Below are 21375 nucleotides of genomic sequence, written 5' to 3' on the forward strand. Positions count from 1 at the left end.
CAGCGGATCAGCGGAAGTCAGAATTTTCTTTTGGTGATATTACATTCTGGTGATTTTTACATACATTTTGAGGCATTCTGACAAGAGTATGCTCTGTGAGGGAGGTCAAAGGAAGATTTCATTCAGCAGTGTAACTGATGTTTGGTATCTAAAGCTCAATAAGAAGATCTATTTAACTTTACTCCTTAAAAGTTACAGTTTTCAGCAGCAATAACACAAACATGTGGTAACTAACTATGAATAATGATGTATTTATAATTAAGAAATGATGTAAATGAAACATATAACAAAATAGCTAAAGGGTTTAAACTAAAACGTGCATGTCTTTACTTTCTTATATATGACCATGGAAATGTGATGTGAAAAAATTGCAATTTACCCCGAAGACTGTTTATACCATAAAAATAACTTAAAAATAAGTTAAAAATAACTAAACAATAAGTTGTTTGATTTTTAAATTATGTGTATAAGTCACAGAGTTCATATTATTTTAATCATTCTCTTCCTGGTTGTGACACAGCATCTTTTTGAAGCTTATAAACAACTTACAGTGAGAGCTAGCCAAAGTAAAGTAGTCTCCACATGGCAGGGTTAGTTTTGACATGGTGTTACAACAGAACTGTTCGAAGTAAACAGTGAGTAAAGTCCATTTACCCCTCATATAAATGTACAACAGTTTTAGAAAACTTTTATCCACTGATTCATCTATAACCAGAGGTTAACCATTACCATTAGAATTAGGCCTTCAGTTCAGTTCATAAAAGTCAAATCCAGAAAAAAAAACAACACAGAGCATCCCTTTTATTCTGCTGTGGAAACAATGTGTAAATGTAATCTGAAAAAGGTCATCATGAAATGAAGAACAAGAGAAACTTCAGCCATGAGCCAGTCATATCTACATAAAAGTATCTCCTTCCTAACATGTTTGTTTTAAAACTGGCAATAGGCAGAAGTCTGGTTCGCAAGATCTATAACAAACTAATGTACCAAAATACTGAAAAATAAAGCACTATGTATTCAAGTCATTTCATGGACTTTGCAATTTTGTTTACATAAGGAAAGCATTGTCCATAAAATGTTAAGCCTTTGCCAACCACACATCAGTACACAGTAACATTTAACACAGATTTAACACCCTTTTAATTTGTTGTAAAAACAAGGTAAATCACCACCTCTAAGGCAATGCTAATTTCCACTAAAGGATTTGCAATGATATATTAGCACCAAGCTAGCAGTGGAGCACATGAACATTTTATGGCAGCTCTGGCTTAGATATCTTGTTCCTCTATCATGTTGTACAGTGACTCCTTCAATTAAGATAAGATCCCTGGCATAGAATAATTACAGACATTTTTGCTACCTAACAACTGATAGTAAGGTACAGCTCACAGTCGGTGATATATCTGTTATTTTTAAGTCAGTGACAGTTCTCGGCCTTTCAAAAGGCCAGGACTGATGTTTTTCTCGTGTAATTGGTCCCACCGGCTGGAAATCAAATGGGACTGGTTGATTTCACGGTCACTTCCTAAATATGTTGGTGGTTGTTTGGATGCACAAGGCCTTTTGTTCAACTTCTGAAGTTCTAACCAAAGGAGAACTTGTTTGGCTGAATCTGTCTAGACACTATGATAAAAAAAATCTTGACGTAATCATTTTCCAATTAGACATGCATTTTTTAGTTCCTAGATAATTACAAAGGCATCGGTTGTGTTTTCATCAAATTAGCAGTCTTCTCTAGAGACCGTTACAACTCGTTCATCCGCCTGTTACAATTAACAGTATGGAGTAAGTTAGGGCTGAACAATTTGTGGAAAATATCTAATTGCGATTTTTCTGACTGAATTTTGCAAATGCAATTTAGATTGTAATTTTTTAACATTGTGACAGGCTTGATTTTTTTTGGCCAAGAAGACCAGAACATACAAGTTTTTTATCTTGAGTCTCAATCCCTGAACGTAGTGTGTCAAACTGCCAGTAAGCTGTGGTTGTGATGTCACAGCACATGGAGGTTTGGTTGCCTCTGACTGGTTTAACTCATCTACAGGACATTTCCCAAACACTTATTAGGTTCCGTTTCCCCTCTTAAAACTTAAAACAACCTTTTTGCTAATGTACACACTTAATAAAGATGGTTCTTCAAAGGTTCTTTAGTAAAGACAATGGTTATATGTAGAACCATAAGGACTCAGCAACCCATTTGCATGCATAGAAAGTTCTCTGTGTGGTGAAATGGTTCTTCAGATTGATGGAGAATGTGTTGTATACGGTTCTATATAGAACCTTTTTTGAATAAGAGTTCTCTATAGGACCAAAATGTTCTTCTATTGTTATAAACGTGACATCAACAAGCAACAATACCATAACGCTTTTTGATGCTATACAGAACCACATACAACACATTCTCCAATATGAAGAACCATTTTATTTCATGGTTCTATATAGAATGACTGTCTTTACTAAAGGACCATCTTTTTAAGAACCTTGAAGAACTATACTTTAAGAGTAAATATATATATATTTACATATATATATATATGCCTTTAATTGTGATTTCGATATAAAAACATTTAATCTTTCAGTCCTAGGTTGTTTGTATAAAAGCTATTAATCTTGATCAAATATTTTTAAATTTAGCAAAACACTAAATGTGTTGTGCCCTACTCTTTCCTCTTCTCAAAAAAAAAAAACTCTTGACTGTTATTCCCTACATAGGTCATTGTCCCTCTCTCTGTGACTCGATCTCTCCATCTGCTCTTTTCCACCACTTTCCCAATGATCACTCTGCCCCATGCTAGCACCCTCCTGTCTTTATTTAAAGTAAGCCAACTCTGGCATTCTCAGGGCCTGTGGTTTTCCTCAGCTAGACTGGGCCAGGATTTAAGCAACTGCTACAGCCGGGGAGATTAATGAACAGACTAATATCTGTTTTAGAGCCGGATGCTTATGGAGTCCAACAGACTGTTGACTTCAATTCCACAGCTGAACTGGTTAGCTTTGTTATTTGAGCTGAAAGGCCATTCGGAAACAGTCCAGGGAATCCCTGGTGGTGCATGTATGTGTTTAAGTATGTGTGTGTGCACTTGCATAGGTGTGTTAGTGGGTGACGGTGTGTGTGAGGGTGTGTGTTTGTGTGTGTGTATGTAGAGAGGAGAAGAGAAGCTTAAGAGCTTAGCTCTGTGGGGCTGAATAATTACTTTAAATACTTAAATTTCATGCTGCGCTGCTGTTGGTATAAGTGCATTAAATAGCCTGCTGAATCCGGAATATAAGCATCAAACTCTTATGATAGTTTTATGACCAAAATAAAAGCATAATTATCAAAGCAACGTGTTTCTGCTGAGAACGGTTAAATCAATTATTCATATTATGCATTATATGGTCCACAACAGAGTATTTCAGCATGTATGATTTAATCAAAATAAGGCAGGACCAGAATTTCTGTGTACTTCTAATATGATGGTTACATGCTGACTGATAATTAAAAATAGGTTTTATTCGCTTACTATTTATCTATTATAATTGAGTAGCAATAACATAATTCATCTAAAGAAAACTGCTGTGTAGAGGTGCTACTGCAGTGGCAAACATACATTTTCATAGCAGCATAGTTAGTAGGAAGGATGTGTAGAGAAAAACCTTCCCCAAGATAAGGGTTGACAAAGTGTGCTCAGGTACTGATCACATACGAAGTGACTCCTCATATAAATACTTTGATGGATCCCTTATGTGAATGTGGAGTGAAGTAAACAAAAATGCCCATTTAAATGTTGATTACCTTACTTTGCACTGTGATGATAATTAAAGCAGTGATGACAACTAAATAATTTAAATGGTTCTGGAAACTGCAGAATGAGCCGTGAAAGTGGTGCATTTCTCAAACACAATCACAAGGTCACCACTTAAAATCCTTTTTTATGCTACACTGAAGGAAAGAATATGATTACTGCTGCTGCATTCTGTCATGGTATCCTTGAATAAGGCACATGCCCAAGTTGTGATTCTTGATAGTTTGAGGTGGAACCAATTCTAGATGGTACTTAACTGATGCTCTGAGGTGGGTTGGGGTTTCCATTGGATACCAACAAGCTAACTCCCACAGGGTCAAATTTGTCAATTAGCTACCTATCGCAATAGCTCAAATTAGGATTGAGTTAAAGGTAAACTAATGAAGACTGAGTTAAAGATAAGATCACTCTATGTAATTGTGAAAACTTCAATTAGGTGGACTTAACTAAACCTTCCTCCTCACACTGGACCTCATGTTGCAAACATCTTCTTTCAAAGCTGACCAATCATGTTTCAATTTACCAATGAAACAAGACTGGTCCAGATTTTTCTGTAACACAGCGACAGTAAACATAGTTAATGTCTCACTTCAGTCACACTGCAGGTAAAATCAGAAAACTGGGATGTACAATCACCTAGAGGTTAAAAGAGAGTGCTTTAACGCTATTCTGGACCGTTCTGGTCCAATTTACCCACCCCTGTCTGGGCTAAGGAACACCAAACTCTCAATCAGGGGTCTTCTCTTGTACAATGTCCAAAATAAGTCAACAGTCCTCTCTGTTACAGGAGACCAGTTTCACTGTTTGTGTGCTGGTGTGAGCTGTTATGTGAGAGGCAGATCCAGTGGCAAGGTCAAGAATGGACCTTAAGTAGGTCAAAAGGAACCAGGATACAACCCACTAAAATAATAAACTGAACCAGTGCAGCCAATTTTTCTGCCATTTAACCAAAAATAAGATTTTGAGTCTCAGGCTGGCTTTCCTAGAAATTCAATTTCAAAGACATGCTGGAAGCAGTGAAACAGACCCTATCCATTAGTGATCAACTGATAACACAGAGGGCTTAGCACATTTTGAATAAAAGCAGATGTTGATGGGTTTATTCTGTTATATATACATATGCGTACAGGACTGTCTTTTGTCAGTACAAATATACCATATAGCAATTGGTTCTGGGGTCAAGACGGAAATTTCATTAGTTTCTATTTCCACTATCAATAATTAAACATACATAGTCCGTGGAGACTTCAAAAGACGAAGTAATCCACACGCAACTACAGCCAGACATACAAGAGCATAAAGCTATAAATATACACATACATACAAACACAACGACCTCCACTGCTGATGAAAACTAAGATTCTTAAGCTAAATAACTCAAAATAAATGCACCTTCAATAGGAAAATCAGGTAATATAGGGACACTTTCTATAGCTCACATGTTTACATTTATTTAGTCGTTTAAGCATAATAAAGATGTATAACCTATCATTAGAGACCTGTAACTGGACTAATAAGAAGTGCAATACATTGTAAATGTCTTTTTAAATTACACAACAGGGTAACTTCGTTATTTTGAGAAAAAAGGGAATAAAAGGCAACAAAACAACTGTGTTTTTCAGGTGGTGTAGTAGCTCAGTGGGCTCCCATACCTGGAGATTTAGATGCAAATCCACTTCTGGGTGAACACTGTTCCAAATACTGGGAGGTTTGGTATTATACTAAGTGTGGGTGGCTTCTGTGGTTTTTTTTCTGTTTAATATGTTTCTTGCCTTTTTTCTGACACTGAATAAAATGAATAACTCTTGGCTGTTTTGCCTGGATATCAAATAAATGAAAAGGTGGTCTTTGGGTGTACAGTATCATACATACTTTCACATAAGCAGTGAAAGTAATTGCACTCTGGGCACTCCAGTTGAGTAACAGCTCAGAACAAGTACAACAAGGAGAATGAACACACACACACACGTGGATGGACATTGTGTCAGACAGACGATAATGAGCAGTTTCAGACTGCTGTTTCCGAAAATGAACTGAGCTCCGACCACATGCCATGCGCGTGTGTTTCCAATCTGTCTCTAATCCCCTGCCGCACAGGCCAAAGATACAGTACCTGTGGTGCAGCCACTTAGGCCACTGCTCAGCCTTGCTCTGATATCTATCTGAGCTACTGCAGCACACGGCTCAGTGATGCTCTCACGCTATCTGACTGCACAGAGATGGGCTTTGACCTTCATGAAGCTGCTGTAGAGTTTCAGCTAATCAATACATCATCCAAGAGAGAATGAGAAAGAGAGGCTGTTTGTCTGATTCTGCGATTTGTCTCATGGCATTACTGTTAGTGTCAGTCTTCATCTAGACAGTGTTCACTATGCAATCACTCTCTTTACTCTGTACTGTCAATCCACTCCAGCATTCCTCTACCTCCTACTCCTTCTGTCATTCTATTATTAATTAATTAATTATTAACCACTCTGGAATACCTGTTGCGATGTGTAATTAAGGTGCTGTCCCTGCTCTAACACAACTTGGGTCGTGAGGCCATTGTGAGGGGTCATGGGATGTATTTCAAAAGAGTGCATAGGTCTTTCATTTTTTTAATTTACAAGATATTTATTTCCTATCAGTCGTGGGTAATATAAGCTACGTCAGAAAGGGGCTGTGTGACTCCGTGACTTCAGTTGCAATCAGTTCTAGCAAAAATAGTCTTTAATTGATGTAGCTGCTGGCAGTGTGTTTGCAGCATTTAGCCAGTCAACTAAACTGGAATGCTAACTTTGTTATCTTTTATGTGTGTCAACATTACATGATTATTAGCTACTATATAAAAACAGACATACAGTTTCACTCACAATGGCTTGTGAAAGATGTATAACGGTTGTAAATTTTCCACTGGCATATATTTTCAAACTTTAACCAGCGCCAAAATAGTCTAGTTAGGACTGGGTACGGTCAGCAACTTAACAATATGCTACGTATCATGATACAATTATGATGATACAATAAAATATGATGACAAAACATACCAGTTGTACAAGAGACATTTTTGGTTTACCTTAAAATTTGTTCTAAAACTACAATAATCAATAACAAATAAATATGGTTGGGGAGAATGATAATGACTTTTTTTGGATTAATGCTTCTGTAAAACATATATAATGAATGCATTAATAATGCTGGGGGGGTATCTAAGAACTAGTCAGGTCCATCAACAAAGTCTTATTTTAGCTACCACAGCATATTGGAGTTGTTTTTGGGGTGTAGCCTTATACATCTCAGAATTCACCTGTTGCTTTTGACAGCAGTCACATAATCAATAAATACAAAGCATTCAGTTCCACTGACAGCCATACATGATGAGGGGGTATTCAGAAGATCACAAGCAGTTCCTTCCCTATTTCAAACTTGTGTCTTTTTATCATTCTGGTACAAGTTGTCCTTGTGTCATCTGTCCATAGGATGTTTTCCAGAATTGTAGACTGTTTTTTAGGCTTATTGATGGTTTACACCTTATGGTAAATTCTTCACTTGATTGTTGACTTTGATACAGATACGCCTACGTGTAACTGATCTGGCCAACGGTTGTAAAGGGTTTTTTCTCCACCGGGGAAAGAATTCTACCATACACCACAAATGTATGAGGCAAATCAACTGTAGACCTTTTATCTGTAAGTAAAATACAAAAATGAAGGAATAACACACATCTTTCAGTAATCAGTGATTTGGCATATGTGTAAGTATGTGTGAGTGCGAGAGAGTCTGTGTCTGGAAATTCATCAATGAACAACAAAATGTTAATGAACACATGCCACATATCAAATACACATTACACAGTAACATTATCTGTTTAGTATTTAACAGCACAACGACATAAAGTAGCTCCACAAAACCAAAACCTAAATGCTACCTGCTAAGCGCAAGACACAGCGGCTACAAACTACAACCATGAACTAAAGTATATCTGTGAAAGTAAAACTAACACGAACACAGTTAAGAAAGTATACTTACATCATGCACAGACACAACAGCACACAATAACTAATGTATAAACCTCACTCTGTACTCCGTTTCTCCTTAATGTGTGATGCACTGAAGGGGCCAGTGTGAAACCGGACCAGAGCTTTTTTCTCCAATGTAGCTGTTTATACAAATAATAACAAATAAAGAGTAAACTCTAACTATTAGTTTCTGTTTCAGTCCCACATCCATTGACTGGGTATAAGTATATTCAAAAATATGGATACAGCCATCACTGTATCAATATTGTCACTGTGTGTTTCTCCATAGCTGGGATTTGGAAGCTGCTCTAAGCCACGTTTAAAAAATGCCATTAAAGACTACGTACAACCCCAAATAAGGAAAAGTTTGGATGGTTAGTTACATTAAAATTAAAGCTAAAATCAATGACTTGAAAATCACCGCATTAAAATGAAAACATTAAAATGAAAACAATATAACAGCACATTATTTTACCTCATTATTTTTCAAAACAAAGCATTTACCACTTCGTAATGTTGCTATTCCTTTTCACAAAACTTATTAAAATGAACATAAAGGGCATGACCAGGCTAGCTTTGTACTCAGTGTACCTCAGTAGCTTTCGAAAGCCATCGCTGTCCACCCCGTCCTTCTCTATAATTTTGCTCACACGATTTCTTCACACTGCTGTGCATCACATTTTCACTCAGAGGACATGGATGAAACAGCTGTCCTATCACTTGTGGATGCTTGCTTTCTATATGGCACATAACTGTAGTTATGCTGTCATCCTCTCGAAAAAGTGGTCGCGAACACCACCATTGTTTTCCATGCCTTTCTAGCAAAACCAATTGCCTATTGCACCCTCATGCAATTAAATAAAATTATATTAATGAATTTTTAACCAATAGTGTTGGTCAAACAAATGTTTATTTGATGGTTTAACAGTTAACCGGTTAATCATCTACATCCCTAGTGATAAGGATATCGTCATATCTTCCACCTCGGTGCAAAGCCTGATAATATGTAAAAAATTACAAGTCAACAGGTATGTACTACGATAAAGACAGAGAGAAAGAGAGACAGTGAGAGAAAGAGAAAAAGAAAACCCTAATTGACATTTCAGTCAAAGAAGTGCGAACAGGTGGTTTAGGAGAAAAAACGGGTTGGGAATTCCCTTTGACAGTGATGGATGAGGTCTAGGAAAACAGGCAGGGAGGCATAGAGGCTGATCATAACCAGGCCCTACTGAAAGCCCAATAAAGGCTGAAATAGCTTCATTAATGTGAGTGTGTGCTCGGGCAGATATTTGCTGTGTTATTGTTGTATTAACAGTTTCTGTATGCAGCATGTGTCTGGGAACAGGAGAGAGGAGCCGTGTGCTACAGAGCTTCTTTCAACTTTACACCTGCCAAGAGCAGCACACAAGCTATAAATACATTCCTTTCTGACTCACCAGTTAACACACGCATGCTCTCTCTCTCTCTCTTTCCCTATCTCTCTCATTCTCTCTGCACTCTCTTATGGGTGGTGGCACAGCCCACATGTCCAGAGATGGATCTCTAGGCCAGTGTTTTGCTCTGGCCCTGATTAGCTCTTATTGGATTATGGTACATTAGCACATTTTACACACACTCTTCACCTTCCTTCAGCTTTTCCATTCGCTTACTGGTACTTTGGTAATTGTACAAAAACAAATTATCAGTCACTTTGTTGACATCATAGCGACATGCTTTTTATGATGGAAGCAGTGGTTCATATATTTATTGTTTTCTCTGCTCCATCCTTGAGCACAATACTGCTGTCATTAATAGCTGATTGTTTTAATTGGAATATCAGCCATGTTCCACCTATAAACTAAAAAGTGTTCCTTAACAGATATGTGGAGGTGCTGTTTGCAACAAAAAAAGGTCTTGTGGGGTTTTTCAAATCAAGACTTGCAATTAGAGCATTTTTCTTTTAAAATTCACAAAAAATCCAGGAGTCAGAAAAAATTATTGAAAATTGTAGAGAAAATGGGACTGCTAACAACTGTCCAAGACCTGGCAGACCACTAAAACTATCCTTATAAAGTAAACAGAACTTAAAGCTTTCATCTTTGAGGGTGTTTACATCCATCCTTTCACTGTGAGAATATAAGGCTACATTTACACAGCAGGTAAAAGTGGCCTAAATCTGATTTTCTCACCAAATCTGATTTTTTTGTTTGGCTGTTCACATTATCTTTTAAATGTGACCTGTATGTGACATCAGTCGGAACAGATCAGCTTCTAAACCGACCCGCATGCGCAAAAGAACAGTGCTTCACATGGCTCGTCCAGAGGTAAACAATCAGGACGGCCAGCGAACGGCAGTCGCTCCCGGAGCTTTCAGTTTTGTCTTCGCCAGCATCACAGGAACGATTATGAAGTTCCAGTGGTTGATAGCTGGGCTCACCGCCCAGAATGTATTGGAAATCACCCTAAAAAGGGCACGTTATACGGCCTCAATCACTTCTTTGGTTCGTGTCCCTGGATTCTTTAAACTGTTCTTTGACGGTCTCCTCCTGCCACGTTCAGCCGTTTCATTCGAAACCTCTTTGAGCACGGAGCTGTTTGTTAAGTCTCTTCTAATTGTTTTGTACAGAAACATCAGCCTAAATGTTTATGAGTCTCAGCAGCACGAAATTATGACAAATGTCGAGTTGGACTGACGTAAAAGTCGCATGAATTCCGATCTGGCTGTTCAGACTGAGTCGCATTGCCGCAGATCGGATACGTATCGGATTTCAGTACCGCATATGAAAGCGTCTCAAATCGGAATTGAAAATGCCAAAAGATTTGGGCCACTTTTACCTGCTGTGTAAACGTAGCCTAATTAAACTCTACGGGTCTGAAATATGTGCAACTGTCAAGAAGGACAAAAAAATTGCAAATCAATCAAAGAAAGCTGGCTATCTTCTCAGAACAGTGGACTGACCACCCCAGAACCCAGATCTCAACATCACTGAATGTATTTGGCATTTGGATCATAATAAGTAGAAAATGCAAAAAAACATCACTGCAGATAGATAGATAGCCATTCACACCTTGCATTTTCATGGGTCTCGAATGCATCTCCAGTGACCACTTATGATCAAATTTTAAAGCTAGAGGAAGGGTACAGCATGCATTTACCATGCCAGTCTATGCTGCATCTGTTGTCAGACAGAAATGTCCCACGAGTCCTTGTTCGTGTACATGTAAGGCCGGCTACAAATATTTAGACCCCATGGACTGCTAATGTAACCTGTCAACAAACAAGAGAGAAGACAGAGAAAGAAGCAGCTGCTTTCATCCCTGCTTTGATGATGCACATTGATTAGGCTGTCCATGTTGCTGCTGGGGAGGCGAGTCTTCAGTATTTACACTACAAATGTTACATGGCCATATGCATCCCTGACCACCTCTGTAGGTGATCTGAGTGATCGGATCACAAGCTGTCTCCAAGATGCAAAGGACCCCATCACACCTGACTTAGCACTGTCCACTTCTGATCGGATCACCCAAAACGCATGTTAATGCCAGGTGTGAAAGGGACCTGAGTATTTTTTTTTTTTCAGTACAAGAAACTGTTCTTTGTCTGAGCAGATAATGCTTTTGTTGGAGCACAAGGAACCTTTCTATTCTTTCTATGACACAAAAATACGTTTTTTGGCGCAACCCAAGAGCCACTTTGCATGGCCACTCCACCTAAGCTCTCTGCGGCAGATGCCACAATACATTATGCAGTACAGGGGTTCCAAGCCTATTGGTGTGAATGACTACATCAGCAATGACTAAATCAAGTGGAAGGAGGACTAAAAAATTACAGCTTAATAAATGACAGCACATTCACTCAGCTCAACTTAACCTGTACATATCGCTGCTGTCGAACCAAAACCTCTTATCTCCATTTTTGTCGTTTTTCAGGTTTTTTCATAATTTGAAAATACATACTGACCTTTACATTGTGTGTAAATTTCAAGATGAATGGACCTAAAGAAATGACCCAACATTACTTGGAAAAAAGTCTAGTTCCACTGACTTACATCAAAAGTAAAGTATGTTTTTACCTTCTCCTCTAAAGTTATCATTCTGGAGATACAAGGTTTTGATCTGACAGCAGCGATATGCTACAACTGTCTTGTAATTTGTCTTTCTCCTTGAGGTCCACTTATAATGTTTATGTGACTTTATGCACCAAGAACAGTTATAATTCATTTTTACATGACCATTTTTTATATCTGATATACATAAATGGCTGCCCTGTGTTGGGCTTCATTCAAACAGCTGTGCGAGCTGAAACACTTCTTATAAATTCTGTGTGAATGGGCAGGGTTAAACTGCGGTAGACTGAATAGGCAGGTAAATGTAAATGGGCTGTTTTCCATGACATCACAGAAACAATGAATTTAAAGTGGACTGGTTTTACAGCTTGGACTGTATGGACTGGGGAGTGAGCAGTACATTTTGAAACTTTAACAGTTTAACGATATATATTACATCAAACTCTTATTTCAGTGAGGAACTTTTGGGTAATTAAAACTGAGAAGTTTAACTGTAACTGAGATCCAGTGCTAAAAACATGTGAACTAGAATAAGGTATAAACTGACTACACCAAATTTGAGATAACTCTAAAAACTGATGATTGCGGATGATTGACTTCTAAATTTAAGTTGATTTTAAGTATGCATGAATAATAGCAATACTGATCATACATCACAGAGAGATGAATAAAACAAAGAAAAGTAGTAAAACTGAATGAATTGAAAACAAGCAAAAGTGAAACAGTGTCACAAATTCTGAAAAGGCTCTATGTGTGTGTGTTTGGCACAAGATGACTGTTAAGAGAAACTGAGATCACAAATAATAAATTATTGAGTCGGATGTTGGCTTGTCTAGATAAGACCTAGTAAGGTTCTCCATTGTACTCTTTCTCAGACACAAACAAATAGTGCTTAACTTGGAAGTTTGTAAAAGTGCTGAATCATATATATTCAGCAGCACACCTGCAGGTAGTAATAAAAGGCCGTTTTTATGACACATTACTGATGCAGTCTCTGTGTGTGAACAGCAGCATCACAGCTGTGTGGAGCCCTTCAGCCACTCACAGGGCAGGACAGGCAAACAGGCCCTGCAGCTGCCTGCTGATTGGTGGCTTCGTGTCCTCATGAATAAAGCTTATTAATCATGCAAACAGGTCGGCAGGCTGCATGACAGCACTTATTCATGAGTGAAACCCAGCTCATGGAGAAAGGGATTTGATCTGGTATCAGGGTTCTCCCATGTTCAGACACATTTCAGCACTCCACGTGTTTTACACAGATCTCGAATCAATATGCACTGTGAAAATAATCTATGGAGCTATGGATGAACCATTAAAAACATAAATATAGTATAAATAATCTCAGCTCCTCTTGGAAGACTTATTATGATTGAGCCAATAAAATTGTTTTTTTTTGTGTTACATGTATTTGTATAGCACAAAGCTCGTATTTTTGCAACGAAAACAAAAACGATTCGTAGGTCCCCATATGTCAACTTCACAAATAAGCTTGAACCTATCACGGTTTGATATACAAACATATGCGCTAATGCACCTAACCTGAAGGACAGTGTGCAGTTAGCAGTTTGCAAAAGCAGATAAAAATATGTAAAAATTATTATGTCAAATTTATATTCCACATCTATCTAATAAACTGTCAAATAATGGAAATGTTAGCATAAATCCTCTCATTCTGAATGTATGTAGAGGTTTAGGGATGCACCAAGTCCTCTTATAGTGGCATAAAAATGACGCATAAAATATTTATTTATTATTCAACATCGTTTTTTTAAGGCTTAAATTATTATAGCGGTACTTTATGATTAATAACTGAATAATATGCCAACAGATTGGGGCTACAGTTGAAGGTTAAACAAAACAGCAACAGTACTGATCCATTAACTGCTTTTATTCTTTTCTTTGTAATACAAGCTTTGCAAGGTTTCCACCTGTCTTTTGCGAAACCCTGAAACTTGGAAACAAGAGTGTGAAACTCTCTGACAGCAGAAGACTCCAAGGACAACAAACAGAAGACAGAAGAAAAGAATAGATATGATTCCCTTATGAGAAGCTCTGGAAGGGATTTAAGTGAAAGAAGAACAAGCAGAGAAAGGGATTTGAGCTTATCAACACGAGCCAAGTAATAGAGCCAGATGTAATTCTGTGTTGACAAAAACTTTTATAATTATTTTATTGAAAGAATAAGCAGTGTTCAATATAACACTTTCCCCTGTCTCAGCATAGAGCAAAGCTAGGCCATGAATAGCTACAGGGATGCAAATGCTGGTCATGAAAGGTAATTGCGTTGTTGCTGAATGACATGGTTTGCAGGGAGGTTTTTCTCTGGCCAGGAGTGAGAAATAAAACTGCTCTTTCAGACACACAGAAAGAAGCTTTGATATAATTGTGTGCTGTCACATGCCGAGGTAATATAAATGCTAAATAAAGCATATGTGGCATCCATCTGTGGGGCACAATACAAATTTCAGTCTGCGTGTGTGTGTGTGTGTGTGTGTGTGTGTGTGTGTGTGCGCTCTATCAGGGGGACAGATGAAATTGAACAGAGAGAAAGACAGCAAGAAACAGGGTGGGGGTGTGGGGGCAATGTGAGGAACCATTCTCAAATAGCAAAGTGTTAAAATCTCTCTCTCTCTCTTTCTCTCACAAACGCACAAGCAGCGATCATTTACTGCCTAATACATTTTTACCAAGAATCCTCTACTGACCCCCCAAAATAAGTCTTTATACAGGACACATCACTTTTCTCCTTCCTAATGAGTACAACATGAATCATAAACAGCAGGACATACAATCAGATACCAGCCACGTTCTTTCCAAATCCCCCAGCAAACAGTTTCTGTTCAGCATCTGCTACTAGGAATAGCAGCATCGCCGCTGTCTCATGAAATCCTGCCTCCGTTTTTGACAGTTTTGCTATTTTTACATTAATGGAAAGCTGGCTCACTATTTTATGCGCCACTATGCATTTAATGGGTCTGGAAGCAAAGAAATAAACCCTGAATTTATGTGATAACTAGGGCAAAACGGTGGAAAAGGGCTTCTTTACATTCCTGAGAAGTGTTGATTTGGAAACAGGAGGCTTTCCCACATGATCAATTATATACAAAGCAACATTACCTTTAGAGAAGCAGTTAGGCATAGTTGTGAGTACCTCAGGGTGGAGTTACTTTTAAAAAATGGCTAATAAAACGTGGTCCAAGAAATAGGCCATCGGCTATTTTGGCTTTACAGAAACTGTAATTGACCCTAAAAATTCATCATTGGTGCATCCCTAATGATAAAAAACCTGCATCATTAACCATGTTAACTTAAAGATCATGTAGTGTGAGATTATATAGATTAGGTCCATTATTTGCCAAAAAATCAAATATAAACTGCAATTTGGCTGTCATCACAGAATTAGCACAGACAAAATACCTGATTAGAAAAGATAAGGCACACCCTGCTCTCATTCATCAGCTCCCTCCTCTGTACACCTATTTAAGGCATCAATCCATTCATTAAAGCACTGATCACGAGTGCGGGATGGCCGGCTGCAGGCTGGCTGGCAGGCCCTGTGAGAGCTCCCGCTGGCTCTCGGAATGAGTGCTCTGCCCTGACCTTCAGCCTCCACTGGGCCAGATGACAGCTCTGATACTGAGAGACATGCGTTAATTACCACAGGTGTGATTTCCCAGAATGGGACAAGTCCAATTTAACACACACACACACACACGCACACAAAGGCATATAGGCTTATACACATACACACACAAACATTCTACTTTTATTCAGTCCCAGCTATCAGTGCTAGCTGTGATTATATTGTTTTCCTTACGCAATCCTCTCTCTCCTCGTTTGTCAGAAACATGGATCAGTTTGAGGTCGTCTGTGATAGCGCAGCTTTAAACTTTTCCCCTGTGTGCTGCTGTCAAATGGGCCCAGAGAAGAGGAGCTGTCACAACAGCCCTGCAGCCTCAAACGCCTCTACCTACAGTCAGTCACTCACTGAGTCACTCAGCCCCCCAATTTCTTGTGCTCTCTCAGTCTCTACTTTTCCTCCTCCTTCTCTGTCTGTTTCTCTATTATTCTTCTTATTTTCTCTTTCTGCCTTGCTTTTTTGTCCAGGAAAATGTCACAGTAAAAACAGAATGAGTTTCTTTTTTTATAAACGCGTTAGTAGACACATACAAACACACACCAAGACAGGTGTATTTCACGTCTTCTTCTAACTTTTCCAAGTTAATAAATCTGGCTACAATTCAATAGAGGACAATAGCAACTCTGATATATATCATGCACTCCTGTGTTCATTACTAAAAGTGATACAGAAGCTGATGTAAGAACAAGTTTTTACACTTTGTTGGGCAGTAGTTTTTTGTTTTAACCATGACCCCAAATAATTAAAAACTCACACTCTTGAAAAAAGAATATTTAATGTAATAAAAACAAACAATTTTTCTTATTAAAGGGCCCATATCGTATATTTTATTTATACTAGGCCTGGGCGATGGGACAATGTAACTGGATATCGTCGATTATTGATAAGTAACCTGATGCACGCTCCAATAGTTGAAAAAGTCAAAGAAGTTCGTTAGAAAATCTCTTCTATGCACTGTAATGGTAGCTTTACCCCACAGATTTTCACCCTCTACTTGTTTTACTTTACATCAAGTTATCTTGAGTGCATAAAACAAAAAAAAAAGCATCACACAACGTGCTTTGGAACTTCGACTTCCTCCAGTGTGGCTCACAACAGAAAAGCAACCAAGCCTACATGACTGGATATTACCTTAAAGCAGCTAAGTAAGCTCTAGTTAAAACATAGCTGAAACATTTAGAAGTAGAGAAAGTTCCTCTGGTCTCCGTCTACGACCAGGACACAGCATCAGACAAAGGTAACAAAGAAAAGATTTGAGTATTTTCTGTACAGTGTCCTGGAGGTTTAGATGAGTAAAAGAAAAATTTTGAAAATATATTGTAACGAGGCATCTATAGATTGACTCCATTACAAATGGAAAACACCTTGTATTTTTTATATGGAAAGCATGTGAGCATGGTTTTGGAAATCACTTCAGCAGTCTTAAGTTCCTCAAGCAGGAAGCACATTAAGCGTGCAAATTACCATGAATCTGCACCAGAAGAATTGTATGAACAAAGTGTTTGCAGTAATACCTGTTAAAACAACAGATGAAGCAGTTTTCAAAAGATGTTGAGTTACTCCGTATTATTAATATGTGATTTTTATTAAAGACTTTCATTAAAATCGTTAATGTAGAAAAGCATCTAAAATAAAAATAGAATAGAAACTAGGTCAAAGCTGCAGTGGAAAACATGTATTGGGTGGGGGTGGCAATTATCGACAATCATGATTTTTTAAACTAGAAAATATAATGCTAATTACTTTTAGGTATCACCCAGACTTTTTTGCGACCATTTTTCAAATCTCTCTTTATCTGTTAGAATTTACTAGGCTTTTTAAACAGTCACGTTTTGTTACTATTCCTTTAGGTCAGATATATGTAAATGACCTCTGTGCTGACTGCCCACCCTGTATTGTGCCTAATTCAAAAAGCAGTTCAAGCGGAAACACTCCTTATAACTTTACCATGAATGGGTGGAGCTAAATGACCGTAGGCTCAACTGACAGATGTATGTAAATGTGCTGGTTTTCATGACATTTCAAAAACAACGAATTTATAACAGGTTGTTTTTGCAGCTTAGTTTACATATATTATAAAGTATTCTAGTAATCCTAAGCCTGGCATTTTCTTTCAACCCCATTTTATTCACTTGCCAAACCGAATCAATATTTGACCAACAAGGTCATGAATTATTACTATATACAGATGTTCTGTTTACACCTCAATCTGTTGTTGTCTGTTTTGACACCTTATTGATTAGTTCCAGTGCGCACACACACACACACACACACACACACACACACACACACACACACACAATAACACAAATACACTCACCATCCTTGCGGTGGTAGGTGATCTCCACCTTTCGCTCCTCCGAGCCCAGCAGGGCCTGGGCTATCTGGGCCACAGCATGGCGCTTGGTAAGCTGACCGTGGAGGAAGTCGCACGTGCATGGCTTCTGCATGATATCCGGCCGTGAGAAGCCGGTCATCTCGCAAAATGCATCATTGCAGAAGATGATGGCACAGTTTTGCACACGTGCGTTCGCTATCACAAACTTCTTATCTGTGGATGGAAAGAAGCAGAGAGCAAGGATGAGCGTAGCAGAGCTAAAGGCTGAGCTGGCAGTAATTATCCCTCTGTGATAACAGTGTGGCTGATTTTCCACCCTAGTAGCTTCAGTGTTTTGGGGATGTGGTTGGCGTCCACTGACTTGCTACTGTGACTCAATTTGGGGTCCTGATCATTTGAACTGCAGATCTTGAGCTATTCTATGTCATATATTATGATAAATAGTAACATAATAATACATATTACAAATGAACGTATATTTGAATTGGAAGTGACAGAGAACCTATATTTTCTTGAACAATGACATCAACGTGTTTTTTTTTTCTCTCTTTTAGGCATTTTTCATTTAGGTATGAATATGAACAATAATGCATCAAACTAATTATCTTATATAGGATACAGTCACAAGCACAGATCCTGAATGGTGGTCCTTTCGCAGAGCTCGAACAAATGAAAGTACATTGACACAATTTTCTGAAGTCCTAACATTAGCCCTAACATTAGCCCCTGACCACTGACAGCAGCATCCCTGTGATGCCTACTTGGGTCTGGCTTGTCCCGCATGCACAGTAACTCATAAACAGACCGTCCAAATACATAAAATGTGTTGTACACCGGGGGGATTAAATTACCCTAACTGCAGCTATGAACCGTCTATTAGTCAGCCCTCACATTTACCCACAAGCAACTACATTTTAGCTATGAATGCTTCCCTTTGTTATAGCTAACTGATATTTTAAATAGAAGCTAAGAAGCTAACAAGACCGCTAGAGACCGTTAGAAGTCTAATTTAAGTTGCCTCACAGACTTAATTTCACTGTAGCCAGCTGAAAAATTTTACTTAAACATTTCATTAGGTTAGGAAATGATATTCTCTCATGTTTCTGTCGTTTTTGCCGTAGTTTTGCTAACACGCTACGGACGGTTTGCCATACCGTTAGGCAACGCTAGCTAAGGCGACAGGGCGTCGATAGAGACGCTAATTCTGAGAAGTCGTCAGAAAACAGATTAAAGACGGATTTGTGAAATAAACCGGTGAATACTTGCGAAACTTAAGACGTTAAGTCTAGTTGGAGCATCGACACACACCTCATATTATGGTTCATGTTGTCGAAATCACACTACTCAGGGTCGAAGTGAACAATTTGAATAAAACTGTCCGTGGTGTGGGGCTAATCTGTGGACTGTAGTTACATCGCGCGCCCGTGTGCGCGTGGTCCCGTTTGTAAACAGTGTGTCCGATGAGATTAGGAGGAAAAAATGAAAAAGGAAGAAGTAATTTATGCAAGTATATGAAATAAAATAAAATAAAATAAAATAAAACAAAATAAAATTAAATAAAATAAATCAACACATCTTCATTATTAATACCAAGAGTGCTGATCGTTTTATAGACTGTTCAGCAGTTAAAACTGTTACATCAAGGTAGAAAATATGATCTGATGACGGTTTTACATATGCAAACATAAAATACACCCGTTCACCCTAAAATACACCATGTCCCTCTACAGCGTTTATGCTCAGAGTTACAGTTATGAAAGGATGAATAAGGAGCTTTCCCACTTTTTTAGAGGTCGTCGGATCTGCAGTCCGCGTCACGCTGCGGCCACTAAACCGTCACGGGAATAAAAACGGGACAGAACGGGAGGACTTTGCCGAACCGACACTTACTCTGACCCTCGAATTTGCGGATGATAATCCCCAGAAACGTGTTCTGCGGGGCCACATGACCGCGCCGCACCGGCATGTTTGCGCTCCCTTCCGATCCAGCGATGAGCTCACGGACGCTGCGCGGTTTGGTCTGCTCGGTACCGAGTCACTCCGGCGGGATGATCCGTCCGTCCGCGCTGTCCGGCCTGCCTCCGCTCCGGGCCGGGCTCCGCGCGCATGGTGCCGGGCCGTTCAGTCTTCACCGTTCGCGGAGATTAAACACAAAACCGGGAGCTCATCACATCTCGAGTACGAAGGACGGAAGAACCGGTGACGTGCGTCCGCGAGGAGCCCCGTGTGCCGCGCGCAGCCGCACGCTCGGCAAGACGCGTATGTGTGCGCGCGCGCGCGTGGAGATCGTATCTGCGGCGCGCGTCAAGACAACAAAAGGAGGGGAGGGTGAGGTGGGGGGAGGGTGGTGTGCGTGTCACAGGTCACGCGGATATGTGAACCGCGAGCGCGTCAAAGAGCGCTGCACGCGGTTTTCCCCGCGCCGTATCGGTGACAGTGAACGTGAGAGCAGCGGTTTTATTAACGCTGCAGTATTAATGAGGAGAGAGAGAGAGAGATAGCAGAGACTAACAACTAACTCATATACAGACAGATCAATCAATCAATCAATCAATCAGTTAGTTAGTTAATCGGTTATCTAATTCATTAATCAAAGAATTGACTTTCCTTTAGGAAGAAATTTCTCCACAGTACTGGATTTTTTTTCTTTTCTGAAATGAGTTCTAAAAGAAGCCAGTTCAGTGATGCCTACATACACCGTGATTTCTGAGTTCAGCTACTTTAAAGGGGAGCTCCACCGGTTTTTAAAACAATTCTGCACAATTAAGTTGTTGTGATATAAATAAAGTGTTTAATGTGGTTCATTGTAAAGAAGCCAGCTCAGATTTTACCACCTTCAGTCTTCAGTTTTGAATTCTGATAGCTTTTCTACAGTGATGAATTTCACACCAAACCACTCTGAATGACTTTGAAGGTGCAGTGTGAAAAATTAAAGGGGATCTATTAGCAGAAATGGAAAATAGCATATAAAACCATGTTTTCATTAGTGTAACTACAAATCATTGTGTTTTCGTTAGTTCAGAACGAGCCCTTCACAAGTACATAGAGAGTGGGTCCTCTTCCATCAGAGGCTGCCATGTTGCGCCGCCTTGTTTCTACAGCAGGCCAGAACGGACAAACCCTGGCTCTGCACTATTAGAAATAAAGGTACCATACAGGTACATTTTTCATTAGTGATTTTAAGGTCCAAATGTGTACTTTAAGTAAGGTTTTCCCAGTGAACAACTACATATTTGTATCCTTTCATAACCAAGTGTTTTAAAGCAGAACAATATAATAAAAAGCTTGGAGATGAGATGGGGTGTGTGGAGTCAGAACAACTTAGAAAATAGAATTTCAATGGATTTTGGTACAATTATGTACCAAAAGTACTAAAATGTACGCTTGAGGGTACCACCACAGTGACAAGAGGGGTACTGCCGCAGAGACAGTTTCACACCTTTATCTCTGAGAGTGTAGAGAACGCCTTTTGTGTTTTTATGTTTAAGCTGCTATTGCTGGCTAACCATTTTATGTTGTGTGAAGTTTGAGAACCCAAATTTTGACAAATGGCAGATCATACTTATTA

At 39.0% G+C, this 21375-nt stretch overlaps 1 protein-coding gene across 1 annotated transcript in view; it reads right to left on the reverse strand.

Moving 5' to 3' along the window:
• Positions 1-19781, reverse strand: part of kcnh7 (potassium channel, voltage gated eag related subfamily H, member 7) — a 57114-nt gene extending 37333 nt beyond the window's left edge. The window contains exons 1-2 of the mRNA XM_036569951.1: positions 19698-19781; positions 17790-18020 (exon numbers count right to left, since the gene is read on the reverse strand). Of these exons, the coding sequence (XP_036425844.1) occupies positions 17790-18020; positions 19698-19773 (307 nt within the window). The 5' untranslated portion in view covers positions 19774-19781. The remainder of the gene's footprint in view (positions 1-17789; positions 18021-19697) is intronic.
• Between the last annotated feature and the right edge of the window lie 1594 nt (positions 19782-21375).

Source organism: Colossoma macropomum, unplaced genomic scaffold, assembly GCF_904425465.1.
Source record: "Colossoma macropomum unplaced genomic scaffold, Colossoma_macropomum, whole genome shotgun sequence".
NCBI lineage: Eukaryota > Metazoa > Chordata > Actinopteri > Characiformes > Serrasalmidae > Colossoma > Colossoma macropomum.